This window comes from Lissotriton helveticus, chromosome 10, assembly GCF_964261635.1.
Source record: "Lissotriton helveticus chromosome 10, aLisHel1.1, whole genome shotgun sequence".
NCBI classification, from domain to species: domain Eukaryota; kingdom Metazoa; phylum Chordata; class Amphibia; order Caudata; family Salamandridae; genus Lissotriton; species Lissotriton helveticus.
This window is the reverse complement of record NC_136071.1, coordinates 355,418,942-355,436,331: the sequence shown is the minus strand read 5'-3', so window position 1 is coordinate 355,436,331 and position 17,390 is coordinate 355,418,942. Positions and strand designations below refer to the sequence as shown.

Here is a 17,390-nt window from a genome sequence, read left to right as displayed (position 1 = left end):
GTAAAAGGCTTAATTCCCAGACTATTAAGCCCTAAGGTTTTATAAGCTTTAGCATAATCTTTGGCAATTTGCACTGTTTGTCTGCGTCAGCAACATCCTCCAAGCATTGTGCCACTTGTAAGCATACTGCTTCACCCTTCACATTAGCAAAGATCATATCACACACAATATCGAACTCCCACACCAGTCTCATTCCCAAATCCAAGGCCGCTTAAGCCCCATTTTCATCCTGGACACGTTTTATCACAGAAGGGAGAACGGTCATTGAGGGAGTGCCAAAACACATTGAATATACTGCTGCAAACACTCTACCCCAAGTGTTACAATCCCCTAACTCGGGAACAAGGACTGCGGTAAGCTCATGGTCAGACTCCTGTGCTTCTCCATGTTGGTTTTCGCCTCAACGCCCAAAACACTGCGGGAACGAAGTATGGCCCAATCCACTACCCTTGCCGCAATGTCGCACACTGAATAGATACAATGAGCAAACAGAGGAGCACCGGGAGAGGGTGGGAAAAAAAGACAAGGGAAGAAAAACAAGGAGACTGCAGCTTTTAGCGTTGGAACCCCCGGAGAGTCTGTACTGCCACCATACAACTGCACCTAAAACAAAACACTAGATTACCACGGGATACTAAACACTGAAAAAATCCCTCCCTTCTTATGACCACACTGCACCCATATATGAAATCGCAAAAAGATGACTTCCATACCGGTATATGAGGTCTCCGAAAGCCCAGGTGGAGTGCTTGTATCTCCGGAATATAGTTGTTGGGGTTTCCAGCAATGCAACGCTAAGTGGAGTAAGCAACACTCCCCACCCGTCTCCGATTCTTAATAGGGGGAAAAAGTCGTATAGTATGACATAAAAAAAAAACGTAGTTCAAGGGCAACAGGGAAATGACCATAAGGAAAGGGAATCAAACTCGGGGCCAAGGCGCAGCAGCTGCTAACGCCGTGCCGGGAATGGGAATCCAAAAAAGGACCGAATTGATCACACAACGAGAGAGATGGTTCCCCAAGACGCGGAAGTCCAAACAGCCACTCGTACACGCTCCGGCGTGTCAGATCAGGAAGAGGAACCACAGAGCACAACCAAGCCCCGTCGGGAGTCCTCGGAACCACACAAATCCCAAAACAAGGTACTGGAGCCCCAGTAACCCCCTAAAAGTTCCGAAGGAAAATAGAATAATTTACGGGTAAAGGGGAAGGGGAGCAAAAAAAAAAAGAAACACACGGCCATGGAACAGGAACTAATGCAGGAAAGGATCAGGAACAGTGCTCACGAGCCCGTGAACACCACACTGGCGTCCTAAATCCAATAAGACAAAGACTAAAGCCAAGACCTGGAGCAAGCAAAACCCAACATGGAAAAGAAACCAAGCAGGGCTAAAGGGGCGTGGACCGCATTTAACCCCTACCAGGTAAGTCATGTGATGCATGCAGCATGGTCATAGAAAGGTGACTAGACCAAATCCTAACACTCCACAGGTGTAAGTGTATGAAAAAACAGCTTCGCGTTGCCCACATTTTTCTTCAAGCCAATAAGGAAGCTCATCCTTATTTTGTGGGCGCTTGCTCATTACTGAATTATTCATGACAGGACTGATAACTATACCACGGAGACCCGGTGATTGAGCAGCAACTCCAGGTGTTCCCACCTACATCTTGCGCAATATGAACTTTGTAACAGCTCTACGTACACGTATTAATTATGTATGTAATACGCATAGCTCTGCGACAGTAACAGTTAGATCATTTGGATGTGGGGTATACCCAGCCAAAGCAGGCCATATGGGCCCCATCAGTCGATAAGGGGCCTAACGAACCCGCTGTCAAACGGTGAGGAAGGGTGCCATTCAACCATATGGTGTGTTGCCAAGCCCTTAACGGAACTTCAAGAGATTGATAAGGTCGTTATTCGCATGGTATCGCGATGGCAGTATATTCGTGAAAGAAATTATCTGTTCCATCCATTACCGGAAAGGTGACCCACGAGAAATACACCTCGAAGCGATGTGCATCATTCGCTTCAACAACAAAGGTAAGATCAGCACCTGCAACAGGGAATCCATATTGAGGCAAATAAGCTATAACTGGAGCGCGGCTAGGACCTACTATGGCAACCTTCATAATAAAAACAAAAGAAAATAACAACTTACAAGCGGCAGCACAATAACAGGCCAAAGAAAGAAGAAGACCTTTTAAAATTCAAGCTTGAAAAACCTATACATCTCAATATAGGAGGCTACCCCGTCACAACTGTCTCCGGAAACAGGAGCAAGGGGATTGTGGACAAGCACAAGCACTATTCGGGAGTCTTGCAGATGTACCAGACCAAATCTTGGCGGCACCATGTTATTATTATTATTAGTTCTTATATAGCGTTCGATTACCCGTAGGCATCTCGGCGCTTGCCTTGGGAACCCGTCCTGGCTTCCCCCAAGGTGAAAGCCAGGCATCCCACCGCAGGGGGGCCGTAGTGGAGATTAAGCAGGCTAATGCCCAGAGCTGCAGAGTGTGAACCCATGATTCGAGTAGGCACCGAAACGAGAATTATCGAGTCCGTGGATATTTGGGCTCAAGACCCTGCCGCGTCGGGAATTGAACCCTGTTCCCGGGTCTGACCTCTGCTTCAGGATCTGCCTCCTCTAACCAGTGAGCCACACTTCTCCACCATGTTGCAGGGATTCTGCACATACACAGAACTATGTGTAGGAAAACAGGACCTCTTGTGTAGGGGCTGAGCCTTCCTACCGCCTCAGTACCAAATCCCCAAACCAACACGCTATAGTGTGTCATTCGCTCTCCTACATAATCACAAAGTCTCAAATGATTAGACAACCCAGACACAACACTCCTGACTCTCTTAGGAACTGCGGAAGCAAGACGTACCCTTTCACTCACTCACTCGTACCGTTCCACAATAAGAATTGACAGAGTCACTGTTATAGTTCAAAATGTTTATTTTAACTATAGTGCTCTGTAATGCAGTATACGAGCCACTACCAGCAGCAAAACACATAAACTTAAAGCAGTTAGCATTGTAGCAAGACCATATATTATGAAGGGGGTTTTCATCGTATGCAGACAGTGGATAAAAGGACTATAAGGCCTAACCACCCTCCCCTTGATTAGAAGAAGTTTTAGTATATGAAAGACGATCTCTGGGTTTTGTCAGCCAATCCCATACCTTATGGCCTAGATGGTATTCCTACATCATAGTAACAGCATAGCTCTACTCCCTGGAAAGGTCCCTTTCCAAGTGGCTTTAGCCACATGTATCCCAAAAATATCAAAGCACATGTTCCAACAGTAGCAGCTGTGTTAGCATGTTTTGTCTAGGTGTTAGGGACTGACCAGAACAAAATAACAAGGGGCATTGTTTATCGACCTTGCACACTGTGTTAGACTAAACTCCGGGAACAGACTGAACACAGAAAGCAGACAGTTCTCATGTGAAAGACACAACAGAGTGTTGCAAAATAAAGTCATGTAGTAACATGCGCAAAAGTAGCATCATGGCAGCAGAACTCATTCTAACTTAGCAATGTCGACAGTGACCCCAAGGGCCATATGACACAACACGCACCGCTACCCCTAGGCTGAGATCTTGCACAATTCACTCCCACTCTGGCTTACATCAGTTAAGTACTGAGACATCTGTTGCGCTGTCATGTTGCACATCTAAGTGGACCTGAACCAAGCACTGATATAGGTCTGTCATGATACAGTTCTCTGGTGACCTGTGCATTGCAGCACTCTTTAACTTTTAAAACATCAGCAGAGCTTCACATTGCACTGCGACCTTATTCCCCGAATGCAATGGTGTTCCATTTTCTACACATCCACAGAGTTCTCACAAAGATTTTGATTCAGATTTTGATTCAGAGTATGTACCAAGTCTGTCATAGCTCTTAAACATTGATTGGGCTGTTGCAGGAGTCAGTTCCAGCAAGTTCAGCTTCTGGTAAGACATTTCAGGGGTTATCTTCTGCACACCAGAAAGTGACTTAACCTACAAGTTCACAACTTCTATTCCAAGAAGTTCCAATTCACTATTTTACCTTTTTGAGGTTCGTGGAATTAATACTATTGATTTAATTAATAAAACAGGTTATTTCCGCCTTAATATAATTGATTGCAAATGAACTGTACCAATGCTGTCCGTCATCTGTGTACCCATGAATATGTAGAAACCACTATGCCTTCGGTATGAATGAAAACCACCAATCCTACTCAGCCATTGACATATTTGTGTGTTTAATTAAAACAACATGTCAGATTATCGTCTAAAAAACTGCTATTTTGCCAAAAAAGGGACGAATGGGTATACATATATATGGAGTGTTTGAACCATTCACACCCTCAACAAAAATATAAGGGAGGAGATGAAGTTTACATTTTTCCAGCTCTCCTTGCTATCTCCTCACTACCACAAAAATTGAAGAACTGTGAAATACAGAGAGAAAATCAGTATCGCCTCTGCCCTACCTTTTCCAGTCGCAACAAAGATCTTTTGACAGTGTGTGTCTGTGAACATCTGAGTAGCATATCAAAAATATAACAAGTAAAAACTTCACTTGTAATGACCATATTAATCTGAAATGCTGCTGTGCAGTGGGTTGTTACTACCTAGTCACAAAGATTTGAATGCATGTTAATGAGTCCCTTTGTTTTCCTCTCCCATTAAGCTTGTGTGTAGGTGGGATGAGATGTGGGTCAAAATAAAAATGTTAAAATGTCTATACAATATGCACCTTGCCTTCAGCCCTTTTTTGATTCCAGGTGATTTCTGAACTTAGACATTGCTACATCCTACTTACCATACCCAACTAACCACCTGAGAATGCACCTGTAAGGGAGTGTGATTCACCTCGTGAAACCAGCTCAACTACTGCCTTAGATCATGCCCAACACAATTTTTCATTCAAGAATGCCTTAAAAACTCCTACATAAACATAAGTGTGCCTCAAGTGCTACTCTACACAATCAGTATGCACCACGATACAATCAGTTTGTAATATGTGCAGTACCAACCACATGCATGAATACATAATGACTAGGTTGTATACTGCTGGAAGTTGGGAGGGGTCAAACTTAGAATTATCCATGGGTGTCAGACTGGATCCGGATTTTTTTATTTTTGCAGCAGCAGCAGCAGCAGCACCTCTGCGCGCCGGGGGACGGCGCCACACGACCCTGCCCTGACGTCGTCCACGGACGTGACGTCAACGAGGTCATATAAGTCCCTCTTGGCGCGCTGACGTCAGTTTGCTTCTTTTCCGCGTGCAACGCGGATCCAGAGTAAGCGGTTCCTCTGGCCTGTTTTCAGGCCCCTTTGACGCTTCGCGTCTGAAACAGTGTGCGATGCCTTCGGGCTTTAAAATGTGTGCCTCATGTTCGCGGCAAATGTCCGCGACGGACCCACACATCTGCATGTGGTGTCTGGGCGAACACCACGACTCAACGGATTGCGACACCTCCCAACAACTCAAGCCAAAGTCTCGGCGGGAGCGCCGGATGAAGCTACTTTTGGCTTGCCTGTCCCAGTCGGAGTCGTCACAGCCCTCGGCCGCCTCTTCTGTGGCAGGTCCCGGTGGCAGTGGGTTCCGTTTGCGGCGGCGTCGCCATCTGGTTCCTGTGTGAGTTGCTCACCCCTTCCTGGTAAGTCCAAGCGCATGTCGCCGAGGTCCTCGACCTCCCTTCCTTCTGTTGTCGGGGGCACTAGTTCATGGATTTCTCCAGACGTGCGCCCCCGGGAGTCGTCCCTCCCCTATCCGCCTTTTCCTGGCGCGGGGGCGACTCGGGCCCAGATGGCGGCCTATGCCCCCGCCCTGCAGGCCTCCCTTGGGTCCCCTCCTCTTCCTGGGGTGGCCTCGGACCCTCCGCTACGTGCGGGTTCTCCGGTGGACTCGCCGGTGAGTTCGCCCCCCCCGGCGCCAACTGAGCCACTTGCCTCTCGGGATGATGGAGATATGGCGTCGTCAGGGCACGGCCCGGCTGGGTCCCCCTGTTCGATCCATAGCACCCCTACCGCGGCATAGTCCTGTGGGGCTCCCTGTGGCATCCCAGGTGGTTGCTGGTGCTCGCAGCTTAGCTCCGAGCCCTCCTCGGCCTTCCGGAAAGGCGGCTGTCTTTTCGGAGGGTGAGCCGGCGGCGGTTCGGCACCGTAGGCTTGCCTCCCTGGCTCCAGTACCGTTCCTTTCTTCGGAATGGGAGCCTGTTGTGGTTGAAGGTCAGTCGGCACTGGTCCAGCGCCATAGGCTTGCATCCCCGGGTCCTACACTGTTCCTTTTTTCCGAACCAGAGCCTGTCGTAGTTGAGGCCGAGTCGGCGCCGGCCGAGGATGTCCTGGCCCGCCAGATTATTGACTCCTCTCCGGAGGCTTCCGGGGGCGTTTGGCGTCACCCCGACGTCCGGTGACGCCGGATCCGTCCTTGCCTCTCCCCCTCCTTGGAATTTGTGGCTCTGGCAGACTCTCTGCCTCCTCAGAAGCCCCAACAGGACCCTCATTCGTCAACGGGGCTTCCTTCCTTTGGACATTGGACTCATCCTCTGTTCATCGGACAACCCCCTTGGGGTGGGAGACTTAGTTTACAGCCCTCACCCAAAGATGAGTTACTGTCCCCTCCTCGGAGGCAGGTGCGGCATTTATAAGAGTTGTTTCCTTGGCTGCCCGAATTCTGAGTATGCAGCCCCCTTCGGTCCTTCTGCCTGTTGACCCGCTGCTGGTTGTCCTCCTCCACGGTTCGGGGAATGTTGAGCTGGTTCGGGGAATGTTGAGCCGCTTCTGCCTTTTGAAGCTTCTCTTTATGGTGCCCTTTTGGGCACCTGAACTCAGCCGGCGTTGGGTGATCCGGTGGCTCGTTCTATCATGCACGCCCTTCTCCAAACGATCCAGTTTGCTTATTTTTTTCATCCAGACGTTAGGGGCTTGTTCTACAAACTGCTTTTTCTTCCTTGCCTCCGCCGCTGCTTCCTCCCTCCAGGGAGTCCAGGTGGCTGGAGTCGTGGGGTTGTAATATTTTCGCCTTCACTAACGCAGCTCTTCACTCACTCAATACAGTGTGTGTCTTGGCTCGGGCTACTGCTGCCCTTTGGGACTCTGCTGAGTCTCTTCTGTCTTCCACCTCTGAGGGCGCTCGTGTTGACCTCCTCCATCTTATCCGTGACAGCCGTGATCTGGCGGAATTTACTATCCGCTCGGCCATGGATACCTCGGATTCCTTATGCCGGGCTATGGCTGGTTCGGTTGCACTACGACGCCATGCTTGGTTGCGGGATGGAGTCTTCCTGGAGAATATCCGGGAATGCCTTGTAGACCTGCCCTTTGATGGCGTCCTTTTGTTTGATCCCCACGCCGATTCGGTGGTTCAGCGCCTCCTTGCGGGCTTTCGCCCTCCCCCATAGGCCTGTACTGAGCAGGTCTCAGGTTGTTTAATCCTGGGGTGGTTACCCTTTCATTTAGCGTCCACCAATTTGACTATGCGCTTTTGCCTGGCAGTAAGCCTACTGTGGCGGTGTTCCACAGGTTGTTGTGTTCTGTCCTCTGACAGTGGTTTACCCTAAGAGGTGTTCCCCTGTTTTTCTTGGGGGCGTGATATACTCCAGATGGGGTACCTGTATGCTATTATGTAGCTCCGCTCTGCGCCAAGCAGGCATGGAGGTCCCTTTGGGCTCTCTATGTTTACTGACGCCATTATCTTACCGTTGGACGGTTTTCAGTGTTGTGCCTTCTGGCGCTGCCTCCTAAACGCCACGGGTCTCGCCTTGCTTGAGCCTTGCATGTGTGCCTCATTCTCCTCTTCTAGAGGTTTTTTCCTTGTACTAACTCCTTTCAGTGTATTTCAACATGCTTGAAAATGAGGCTGCCTCCTGCCAAGGGTGCATTAGGTGGGTCCCTCCTATAGTGCCCGCAGCAACGTGGTCTCGGGGCTCACCCCTTTTGAGATATATATGTATATACCCCCAGATTGACCGTTGGGTATCCCTTTTTACACACCTCCACCTCTCTTCGCTTCTGCGAGGTGTGGTCCTATATCCTCATTTTTCGAGGAGCAGTTGGGTGCATGGTGCTCAAAATTGCCATTGTTCTGCACGGCAGTGTTTTTTCTTAGCACGTTTATAGTGCACTTTGGTGCCCTTTCCTGTATCTTCGGCAATGGGGGTTCCTAGTGTTCCGCTCCCTGGGGTGGACCTCCGCTTCTGGGTGCTCTTTTCTTGGGGGGTCTTGTCTGTCCCGTTCATGTACTGCACAGTCCCTCCCTTTTGTGGAGGTGCATTTCCCCTCCAGATCGGAAGTGGTGGTCTGGAGCTCTGATGTTGTTCTCAACAGCTATGCGTGTTCTTCGTCACGGTTCCTATAGACACCTTCAGTGCCTCGGATGCTACACCCTTCGTATGTGTCTTTTTCCTTTGGGTGTCACCCTAATCTGTGTCTGGTGTGCCTGCGAGACAGCTCCTCTGATGACGGTCGTCCCTGGTGTTGCGTCCTGCGTCTCTGTCTCCCATGGGTGTGTTCTCCCCTTGGCCTTCAAACTGCCGTGTTGGGCAGTCCCGTACTCATCTTAGCTACGCCACCGTGTTGTCTCCATAGCTGTCTGCTATGTGCATGTTTTCATTTTGGTCCGCCTTGGTGCGCTTCAGTGTGGTGCTGTCCGCCCCTGTCACCTTCGTGTGACCAAGTGTGCACTTGCCGTGTCTTATGTTCCCGCCTGTACTTCTGAGACGTTGCTCAGTTCCTGCCTCTTGCCTTTCGCTTCCTGGATGCTGCTTGTCCGGCCTCCCTTGCGTGGGCTCGCCTGGTATGCTCTGGTTACGGTCCTCCTTGTCCTCTAGCTTTCGTTGGTGTCAACTTAGTGCACCATTGAGGTCTGGGAGTAGTTCTTCATTATGAACTCTCTCTTTTGTTCTGGAATATGGCTTAGTGCCGTTTCTATATCTTATACTCACACTGGTATGGTCTTGCGCCTTTCTGGCAGTCTTGTGGTACCTTGCCTCCCGTTGTCTTTTGCTCTCGAGCTGCTTGCGTTGCTGACTGGCTGCACCGCCACAGCTTTCCCCATAGTCCGTCACTCTGTGGCCGGCTCAGTGCTATCAGGCACTTTCTAATAGTTCTGTTGCAGACCCACCCCCCCTTGGGGTATGGCTGTGGTATCTATTCTAAGTTAAGGAATCTGCGGCTAGATGTCTCTATCAGATGTACGAGTTACTTACCTTCGGTTACTATGTATCTGGTAGAGACGTTGTTTAGCCGCAGATTCCTTAACGTCCACCCATCCTCCCCGTTCTGTGAGGACCTTGCCAGATGGGCTTCTCCACTTTGCCTCCTTTCAGTTGGCACTGGTCTTCATCCAGGGTGCTCAAATTGGTGCCACCCTTTTAAGAATTGCCATATGCAGCTGCTTCCCTCCAGGCGGCTTCTCTCCCTGTAGAGCGGTGCTTTCTGCTTTGTCTCACCAGTAGATTTTTCTTCCCTTTCTCTGCATTCCTCCACTCTGTCCTTCCAGTGTGGGGTCTTCTCTTGTTGCTTTCCCTCCCTCCCGCCTCCTCCATCGACTTAGAGCTCGTGTCTCCTCTACAATCCTCTTCTTGGGATCTGCTGGGCTGTGCTTTGGCCTTCCAATACTATAGGGGAAGTGCCGTTCTTGTACTGCCTTCTCGTAGTAGATTGTTGTTCTTCCTATGGTCGGCCCTTGTTGGCCGGCACAGTGCTTCGTTGTAATAACAGTCTACCTTTTGTCTGTCAAGATATTCTTCCCCTGTTACTCAACCTCTGGGGAGGGTCAACGCTTCGCGGGGTTGTTTCTCAGAACGATGCTCTGCCTTTACTTCTTGGTTTGTAAGTCGACAGTGTCTGTTACTGTCTTTTATGGTGTTATGCACCATCCGATTTCTTTGTTTTACAGATTTTTTCCTCCTTCGCACACTGTTCCCATACTTTAACAGGTTTGTTGGTGGTTCCGCGTTGTGCCGCCGAAATGTTTCGCCAAAGAAAACTGACGTCAGCGCACCAGGAAGGTCTTTTATGACCTCGCTGACGTCACGTTCATGGACGACGACAGGGCAGGTTGTGTGGCGCTGCCACCCTGCATGCAGAGCTGCTGAAAAAAATAAAATTTCTGATCCAGTCTGACGCCTGGGGATAATTCTAAGTTAAGGAATCTGCGGCTAGCCAACGTCTCTACCAGATACATCGTTACCGAAGGTAAGTAACTTGTACATCACTGTTTGACATTGTGAGCATGGATTGATAGAAAATAAATAAACTGTCTCACTTGCTTCTTAAAGAATAGTTTTATTAATGCCGACCTCAACATTTTTAATGTTATCAACTTCAGAAGGTTGAAAAACTGAGCTGGCACACGAAAGTACAGACCTGTGACCTGCTGGAAGCTAACTTATGCATCTCTGCAGCAGCCAGGCAAATCACTGAGCTATCTTGCATATGCCCATTGAGAGGAACTGGAGCTTTTGATAGTGATGTAGTATGTTAAATTATTGTTCTTAAGATTTATAATTCTGTTCAGTCACAGAAAAATGGACTGACTCTCAGTAAATATATTTTCTTTCTTTTTTCACCTTTAACACAGAGGTTACTGCGGGAAACACACACCTGCATGGACTAATGAACTGTCTGAAAGATATACCTCTGAACAGGCCAAGCATGCCCAGCCCCGCTTCAAGCACACCCCCTCACGTGGCAAGTGGGAAGGCTGGTTGTATTGGCTTTAGTCCTACCAGCAGCAAGGCAGGAAGCGTGGCCAACAGTAGGTACCATGCTGCAGTGCCTTCCAGCATCTATCCTACTAGCATCAGACATGACGATGGCCAACAGAGGAGGCCAGAGATCGGGGGACGGCGAGTGAACCCCGATGGTTAGTATAACAGTGTATGTTAAAAATGAGGTTGTTAGTATGCACATAAAAAATGTCTAATATTGTGCCTTGATGATGTCTGACTAGGTTCACATTAAGTACGTTTGACATTATACCTTGAGGCTAGGTTTAACAGTATACCCTGAGGGTAAGGTTGACAGAATACACTATGTGTGACTATGTGTCCTGAGACAGTTGTTTGTTACTGAGCAGTATACTGTGAGGGTACTGTTGTTTACAACTGGAGTATCAAGGTCACTGAAACCATAGCACTTCATTTGGATAACCTAGTTCTCCAGCATTGCATCTTTCATAGATTTACTTGCTTGAATTTTCCTCAGTGCCCAGTAATTTACTCAGCAAGAGACATATGCACTTGATTGACATTCCTTTATCCACATACTTTATACAGTCTATCCTTATTATGTGGTCCAAACTCCAGCCAACGAAGTAGAGGGAGTCCGATCTTAACTCACATTAGGCTCAACAGTTCCTATTTTCTAATGCAGTTGAAATTTTCTTTAGCTTTGCTCCCAGAACCTTCGTTTTTCAATCCTTTTTCCTTCGTGGACTGCTTCAGCCTCACTTTCAGAAGGAGGAAGAGGCCACCAGTGTGTTACCTCGTTATTTTTTAGCAGCCGGAAACCAGGTAGATCACCTAAAGGGGGTTTGATACAATGGTCAAGTTCTGCCTTTTGAAGGGTTGCATTGGGTGTGGGATATAGATCTTTATTAATGATTCACACAGCAATTTAATGCCTTTATCCTGACCACAATACAGACTTCTGGTCACCTCCTTTAGCTACCACTCCCCTACTGCAATGCAATCTCAGTTCAGTTAATGCATCCACCCTTTAAACCCATGCATGTCCTAAAAAACTTAACGTTAAATGTCCCATTTCAGTGATTATTAAGTATACCTAATTCCTTCAGAAATTACCTCTTCAATTGTAAACTTGTGCTCTTTGTGAAGGTCATGTGTGGTTTGTAGAGGGCGGGCGATAATATGGCTTGTTTTATGGTCCTTATTTGTCCTTTTCTCTCTGAGGTAGGACTTACCATTGTGTTCCTGTCTACGCCCTTCTAGGCTTGGCCTGAGGCGTGCTGGGCTGCAGGTCTAATTTTGACTCTGAAGCATTATTTGAATCACCTCATTTCCAAGAGTCCTCTTCTCAATCCCGAACCTCTTCAGGTATCCATACAGCATTTTGGTATCAAGTGGTCTTGACCATAGTGTGTGGCACTGACTCTCATGTCTTTATTGAATGGGACTTTTATGACAAGCCATGGAGCGTGAGCACCTTCCCTTACTTGGAGTTGAGACTCTTTTGAGGTCGCTAACCAAGGGTAAGATCCAAAGTGTGAGTAGGTATTGTGTGTTTTCACAGGTGGTGGTGTTGACATCACCATGGTGACCTATGAGGATCAGGAGACAGAGTGTGAACCTCTCCTTGACCTCCTCTCTTACAGCCCCAAAGAAGGGTCAGTGGATGGGGTTGTCTATTCAGACACTCACTGCCCAACAGCAGGCTGATTGCATATAAGTTTTGCAAACGTTTGGTGAGCTCTCTTCCTTGACCCCTGACAAACTGGTGTACCCATGATGTGGACTGGTGACAGTGTACCTGTCAAGAACAACATCTATTGTCAGTCCGATCAATTAAAAGAAAGCTGAAGTCAGCAAGATTCTGCAGTTAGGGGTTATCAAACCCTCTGAGATCCCCTAGGCCAGCCCAGTGGTTCTAGTCTCCAAACCTCATCCACGGGGTAAAAAGAAGAGAAACTAGGTTCTTTGTGGACTATAGAGGGCTCAACTCTGTCACCAAGACAGATGCTCACCCTATCCCAAGAGCAGATGAGTTGATAGACAAATTGGGTGCAGCCACATTTCTAAGTACATTTGACTTAACTGTAGGGTACTAGCAGATTGGCATGGCACCAGGAGCAAAAGAAAAGACAGCATTCTGCACACTTGATGGGCAGTATCAGTTTACTGTTATGCCCTTTGATTTAAAGAATGCCCCACCTTCCAAAGATTGGTGAATCAAGTCCCTGCAGGATTAGAGTCCTTTAGTGCAGCTTATCTGGATGATATTGTGGTCTTTATTTCCACTTGGCAGGATCACCTGATCCACCTTGGGAAGGTATTAAAATCCCTGCAAACGGTATGCTAACTATCAAGACATCTAAATGCGAGATAGGGCAGGGAACTGTGGTATACTTGGGCCACCTTATTGGTGGAGGCCAAGTGTAACCCTTACATCCTGGACTGGGCAGCACCAACAACCCAGACCCAAGTCAGGGCCTTCCATGGCTTGACTGGGTACTACAGGATGTTAGTGAAGGGATATGGGTCCATTGTGACTCCCCTCACAGAACGTGCCTCCATGAAAATGCCCAAAAAAATAAACTGGACAGTTAGCTGTCAAAAAGATTTTGACAGCTAATACCACCTTTTAGCGTAAGACCTTGCGTTAGGCTCAAAGAGGAGTCTGGATAGGTCATGGAGAAAGGCAATGGGTAGTAGAGGAGGCATGTAAATGCATACAAAAGTGATCACCTGGCCTACCATCGTCCCTGTCAGGGCAATGAAGAGGCCATGCGGGTCGCATATTTCATGGGAGATCTTGAAAGGGGGGGGGGAGCGCCGCAGCTGGATTACAACCCCTCAGGATCCATGAGAGTATCCTGCATGGAAACCTTTATCATATCTCTTATGTGCTGGGAAGGGGCATTGGTTTCCCATAAGAAGAGTTTCCTGAAATAAGAGTACCTCAGTAACTGCTGCACGTTTGACATGGTCTAGAAGACCATTAACATTCTAAGACAGCACTCCAACGGTCATTGCTTTAAGGGGTTGGTATTAGCCCCCACGATGGGCAATGTAAAAAAGGGGCCTGCGAAGGCCTTGCAGCCGTGTAAGGAGTCTGCCAGTGATGCACTCCAGGCAGTCAAGACTGAAAGAAAGCTGTCAAGATTATCAGAAAAGTGTCTGTCAAAACCTAAAAAGGAAAACGCATAGGGAACATACAAGCAATACATACTAAGAAGCTGAAACCAGAGCAATCTATGAACAAATCTCCTCCCCCAACCCCCCCCACACTTTTCTCCAGAAGCATCTGTTGCCCTAAAAAAGGAAACATTAAGGAAAACAATGTGTGCAACAGTAGAGAAGCATCAAGGGGAAGAACCCCCACTCAATAAAGGATAAGACATTAGCTGCCAGTTAGACTTGTGGGAAGTGTCTGCAAGAAAAAAGAACAGGCAGCTGGGCAGAGAATCAGAATGCACTTCAGGAGATCAAAGAGGGAAGTACGATGGAGGCCCATGCATCTGCTAGAGACCCAGTTCCAGTCAAATCTTAGGACTGCGGTAAAGTTCAGCATCAATATGAGGAGCTGCCAACATTGATGACGTGGGAGCTGAAGGCATGTCCAAGTCCAGTCCCCCTCCTCCCCAAGTGGAGGACTTAGCTTGAGCATTTCTCTGTCTCCTCCGAGAACGAGTGTGGTGACGGCATGGTTTAGACAGAAAGTGGCTCTATATGTAAGGTACAGTGTGCATAGAGGCCTCAAACCCCTGAGGTATTACATAGGTTAAAGTCAGGTCTGACCTTACTCTCTAAAGTGGTAGCTTGGTAGAGCAGTAAGGCAGTACCAGAGGACAGTGTAAAGCATTTGTTGTACACACTCAGTCAGCAAAAGGTTTCACACACTCAAGGACTGAACTCCAGACCAATTGTTTTTATATCAAAATATATAGTTGTTTTATTTTTAGAACCCACATGTATCAAAATATACTTTTCTCAATATGAGAGGTTGCAGATGAGTACCCTGCAGAAAGGCAACACAATTCTAAACACAATTTAGCATTGAGCTCAATGGGTTTTTCTACATAATTGCAGCTGGTTACTTTATCGATTACTTTCGTAATCCCAGGACTGGATCCTAGATTCAGTCTTGGGGTCTAAGCTGAAAACATTTCAGCAAAAACGATTTGGCTATTGCACTGATTTTTAAGAAATATAAAGCTATTTTAAAAGTTCACACTGGCAATGTTATCCAATGGGAGAAAATTCAGGTTACAGTTAATATACGTTCTCGTTACTTTTGTAATCCAGGACTGGGCTCCTAGGTCCAGCACTGGGATCTCTATGCAAAACAGGTAAGCAATTACGTTTCAGTAGTTGGTACGATTTTTAAGAAATATTTCAAGTTTTCAAAAGTAGACAGAAGAAATTTCATAGAAAAGCAGACCATGGATTCCTATGGAGAAAATTCAGGTTACTAATAAACCCGGTTAGGATTACTTTTGCGGTTCAGTACTGGGCTACAAGGTACAGTAGTGGGTTCTCTCTTGATCACAGGTGAGTACTTCGGAATTCGCTATTCGGCTGATTTTATAGGAATATTTTAAAGTTTCAAAACTTCACACTTAGAAGATTTTTCGAGTCAAACTAGTCAATGTTATCCTATTGCAGGAAAGTGAGTCATCGGTTTTCAGGTGAGTACTCGATTGGTGAAGTTAAGGTTCTGGGCATAGACTCGGGGGTACCCCAGGGTCAGGTAGGTACAGTTGGTACACCCTCAGCAGCACAGGGGCGACCGGGTGCAGAGGTAGTTAGGCCCAATGTTATCCAAAGAGAGGCAGGGGGCCTTCGGTTGGTGGCTGCTGGCTAGCAGGCCACGCGGCTGTGGGAGCTGGGCTCCTGGTCACTTGCTCGGGGCAAATGGGGAAGTAGGATAGGGTACAGGTTGCACTTCCAGGGGCACTCAGGCGGCTGGGTGCAGGGTGCTTTTGAGCCGTCGGACGCTCAATGTTATTCAATGAGGATCTTGAAAAGGGAACAAAGGCTGCAGGCTCGGGGACGGTGGATCTTCTGGAGCGACCAACACTTCGAGGGGTAAGTCGTCAAGGAGGGTCTTAGGCACTGGATTCCAAGTCAGAATCGCCGGGGGGACGTCCTCAGGGTCTTGATTCACTGCAGCACAGGCCAGGCTTGGCGGGTGCAGAGTGTGCAGGGTTCGCGGTTCCGGGCTGATGCCAGGGCTTGTTACTTGCTTTGAGCAGTACCACTGCTCGTGGGAGACCCAGGTAGTCAAGAGTCACAAGGCAGTCAGGTCCTCCGGGGGTTTTGAGGTTGGTGGCCACTGGAGACGCTGGGATTTAGCAGGAGCAGGTTTGAGGGTCGACAGGCCGGTAGGGCTGGGGCCAAATCAGTTGGTGTCTTCTTCTTTTTAGCAGTTGCACGGCAGGTCTTCTTGTTTCTTGTTATTCTTTCTCGTTTCGGAATCTGGATCTGTGGAAGAAGGTTTAGGGTGCCCCTAAATACTAAGGTAGGGCAAGGGCAGGGACCAATGGGTCCCTGTCCTGGGGTGGGTACACCCCCTAGCCTGCTCCTCTCCTGTGGGAGGGGGGCAGGAGCCTAGCTGTGATTGGGTAGGGCTCCCCATCTTCAAGATGGCCGGAGCCCGGGGTCGTGCATCACCTTGCCTCTCCCACCTGTGGGGTGGAGTTGGCACAGGCTGTCCCCCCCCTTTCTGACATATGGTTTCCTGCCAGAGTGGGGGTCAGAACTGGTGGGGGCCAGTTGCTGAGTACAGCAAGTGGTCTGGAGAAGCTCACAAAGGCGGAATATCTTTGAAGCTTCCCCTGCCCATCCTGGGGGAGGAGGCTTGGCACATCGTCCCAGGATGTGCATTGTTGCAGGCCCAGGAGAGCGGGAGCTCTCCACCCAGGGGCCCAGCAACATGTCTGCTGTGTGGCAGCCTTGGCATCCTCTCAGGCAAGACGTGGATTGTAGATTAGGTTTCAGGGGGCATCTCTAAGATGCCCTCTGTAGTGCATTTTACATTAAATCCCACACTGGCATCAGTGTGGGTTTAATGTGCTTAGAAGTTTGATATCAAACTTGTCGGCCTTCAGTGTAGCCATTATGGTGCTGTGGAGTTCGTAATGACAACCTCCCAGCACCATATACTCTTAGAGGCATCACTGCACTTACAGTGCCCAGGAATGGCCCTGGGTACTGTAGGGGCCCAGGGCTCTTGCACCTGTGCCCACACCACTGGCATAAGGCACCCAGCTAAAGGGGTGGCTGATGTATGCCAGGGCAGTGGGTTTGTGGGCATGGCACACAGGGATGTGTGCCATGTCGACTCTTGTTTAGTTCTGCACCAGGACACTCAGCCTGCAAAGGCAGTGTGTGTGTGTCAGGGTACAGGGCCCCTAAGGGTGGCACAATAAGTGCTGCAGCCCTTAGGGGCCTTCTCTGGTCACAATGCCCTGGGTACCTAGGGTACCATTTACTAGGGGCTGACATGTGGCCAGAGATGCCAATTGGGTTTAGGCTTTGTCCAGTTTTTAGGGAAGGAACACAGGCCCTGGGTACCTGATTGGCAGGGACCCAGGGCACACCAAGGAAAAGTGCATCAAGTATGAGGCAAAAAGTGTGGGGGGGTACTGCAACAGAAACTCACTTTCTCACAGCATGGTTTAGACAGCAGCGGA

The 17,390-nt window shown here is 48.5% G+C and overlaps 1 protein-coding gene across 8 annotated transcripts in view; it reads left to right on the top strand.

Annotated features, from left to right (window-relative positions):
• The window catches only part of LOC144783823 (uncharacterized), a 982,913-nt gene that overhangs the window by 691,205 nt on the left and 274,318 nt on the right, over positions 1-17,390 (top strand). For all 8 annotated transcript variants that reach the window (XR_013601608.1, XR_013601607.1, XM_078662569.1 and 5 more), the window contains one exon: positions 10,596-10,880. Coding sequence is in view for 6 of the 8 variants with exons in the window: in XM_078662569.1 (XP_078518695.1) it covers positions 10,596-10,880 (285 nt within the window). In the remaining 2 variants the exon portion in view is untranslated. The remainder of the gene's footprint in view (positions 1-10,595; positions 10,881-17,390) is intronic.